Source organism: Metarhizium robertsii (assembly GCF_000187425.2).
Source record: "Metarhizium robertsii ARSEF 23 chromosome Unknown MAA_Scf_2, whole genome shotgun sequence".
Lineage (NCBI taxonomy): Eukaryota > Fungi > Ascomycota > Sordariomycetes > Hypocreales > Clavicipitaceae > Metarhizium > Metarhizium robertsii.
This window is the reverse complement of record NW_011942160.1, coordinates 4,011,074-4,012,720: the sequence shown is the minus strand read 5'-3', so window position 1 is coordinate 4,012,720 and position 1,647 is coordinate 4,011,074. Positions and strand designations below refer to the sequence as shown.

Below are 1,647 nucleotides of genomic sequence, written 5' to 3'. Positions count from 1 at the left end.
TCTTCGTGCCAGCCTGTAGCCCTTTTACAGATGGCGTGCCTCGTTTTTTGAGTCTTCCGGAATAGATTCTTCTGCGATTTGTCGTTTCATTTCCTGGTACCATTCCGTAGGTCCAGTTCCGTTTTGTGGGTGCTTAAAGCAAAACCCATCGTTAAACATTTGACATAGGCGATTGTAAATTTGGTCTTTCATTTCTCCATGCTTCTCGCATCTTGGATTGTCGCAGTTTACCGCATATTTCTTGTTGCATCTGGGGTTGAACTTCTGTTCGTTGTACCACTTATCCAACTGTTGTTCATTGTGGTATGTTGATTCTGTGGTTCCCCTGGGGTCTCTCTGTTCGAGTATGTCTAATGCTCGCTGTGTCCGTTTGTATGCTGCTGGTGTCCCACATTGCCACTTGTGCCATTCTCTGGCCTTATCTACCATATGTTCTGAACAATTTGGTAGTGGGCATACCATGTGGTCTTTTGTTTCACATCGAGGTGACTTGAGTAGTAACTCTCTTCTGTGTGTTGGGATCTTTCCCTCATACACATACTGGTGCCACTGCCTGTTCTTCGTATATACGTGTAACTGGCATGTGTCTGATTCGCATACGTCCGTAGGATCTGTATGAGCTCGGCATTTGATGGGTGTGTTCGAATCGGGTTCCAAGATCATCGTTTGATCGTCATTGATTATCTTCACTCTCCATTCTAGGAGTTCCCATCGGAAGTATGGTGCTTTGATCGGATATCCTCTCATCCTGATTGGAAATGCATCCAGTCGTGCCTTGGTTGTAAAATGTGCTTGACACATCATGAATATGCATGATGCCCATGCTAATCGTGTATGGTCTTTATGTCTTGGTGAGAGTCTGGGGTCGTCCCCTTCTTCCCTCTCTGGGTACCATAGTGTCGGGTTTCTCAATATTGTGGTGGTGTCCACCGCAATAATAGGAATTGCGAAATGTTTTCCTGTTGGTGCGGGAAAATGTCGTTGTACCGCCTGCTCTTGGGTCGCTGTTAGCCTTGCAGGCGTTTCTTCCTCGCTCTGTTCGTCTTCGGACGCTTCTGGAGTGTCTAGGATTGCGCAGTCGTCATCGACGCTCATTTCTTTTACTCTATCCTCGGGTTCATCGAAGGTGGTGAGGATTTGTGCGTCTTGCTCCTCCCTATATTGTTGTTCCCTTCGAACCTTCCTTGCTTCTGCTTGTTGTCGCACCCAATCGAGGATTTCTTGGTGCGAGTCTTCGTCCAAGTATTCTGGCGATTTTGGTTCATGGAGTTCTTTGCGTCCCGTCATTGCGAGAGTTCTTTTTTCCATTGATTGTTCGTCCAGGTCCTCTTGTGCCGCTTGTCGCGCTGCTTGAATTCCTGCGCGTATTTCCTCAAGTTCTGGCGTTGGTATCCTTCGTAGCTTTTCGTGTCCTGGTTTTCGTGGTGGTGGTGTCGTGATTCCCAACATCCGGTTTATTTGTCTTTGTGTCTTCTTCGGTTTCTTGGGTTCTTTTGGAAACCATCCGGTTCCTTGTTTGCTACTGAGGTGGATATAACAGTTGTCGTCGTAGCAGAAGGTCCAGCTTAGGTTTTTGTGTTCTACCTCTGGTTCGGAGATTTCGATCTTCTGTTGGTTAGTAGCATTAAGCTGTTTCTTACCTCCTTC

General features: G+C 46.7%; 1 protein-coding gene across 1 annotated transcript; it reads right to left on the bottom strand.

The window, feature by feature from the left end:
• Positions 1-24: 24 nt before the first annotated feature.
• Positions 25-1,449, bottom strand: MAA_05276 (gag protein; the record flags this gene model as incomplete). Its single annotated transcript, XM_007823274.2, has 1 exon — positions 25-1,449. The coding sequence occupies one exon, from the start codon at positions 1,447-1,449 to the stop codon at positions 25-27; it is 1,425 nt and encodes a 474-aa protein (XP_007821465.2).
• Positions 1,450-1,647: the final 198 nt, after the last annotated feature.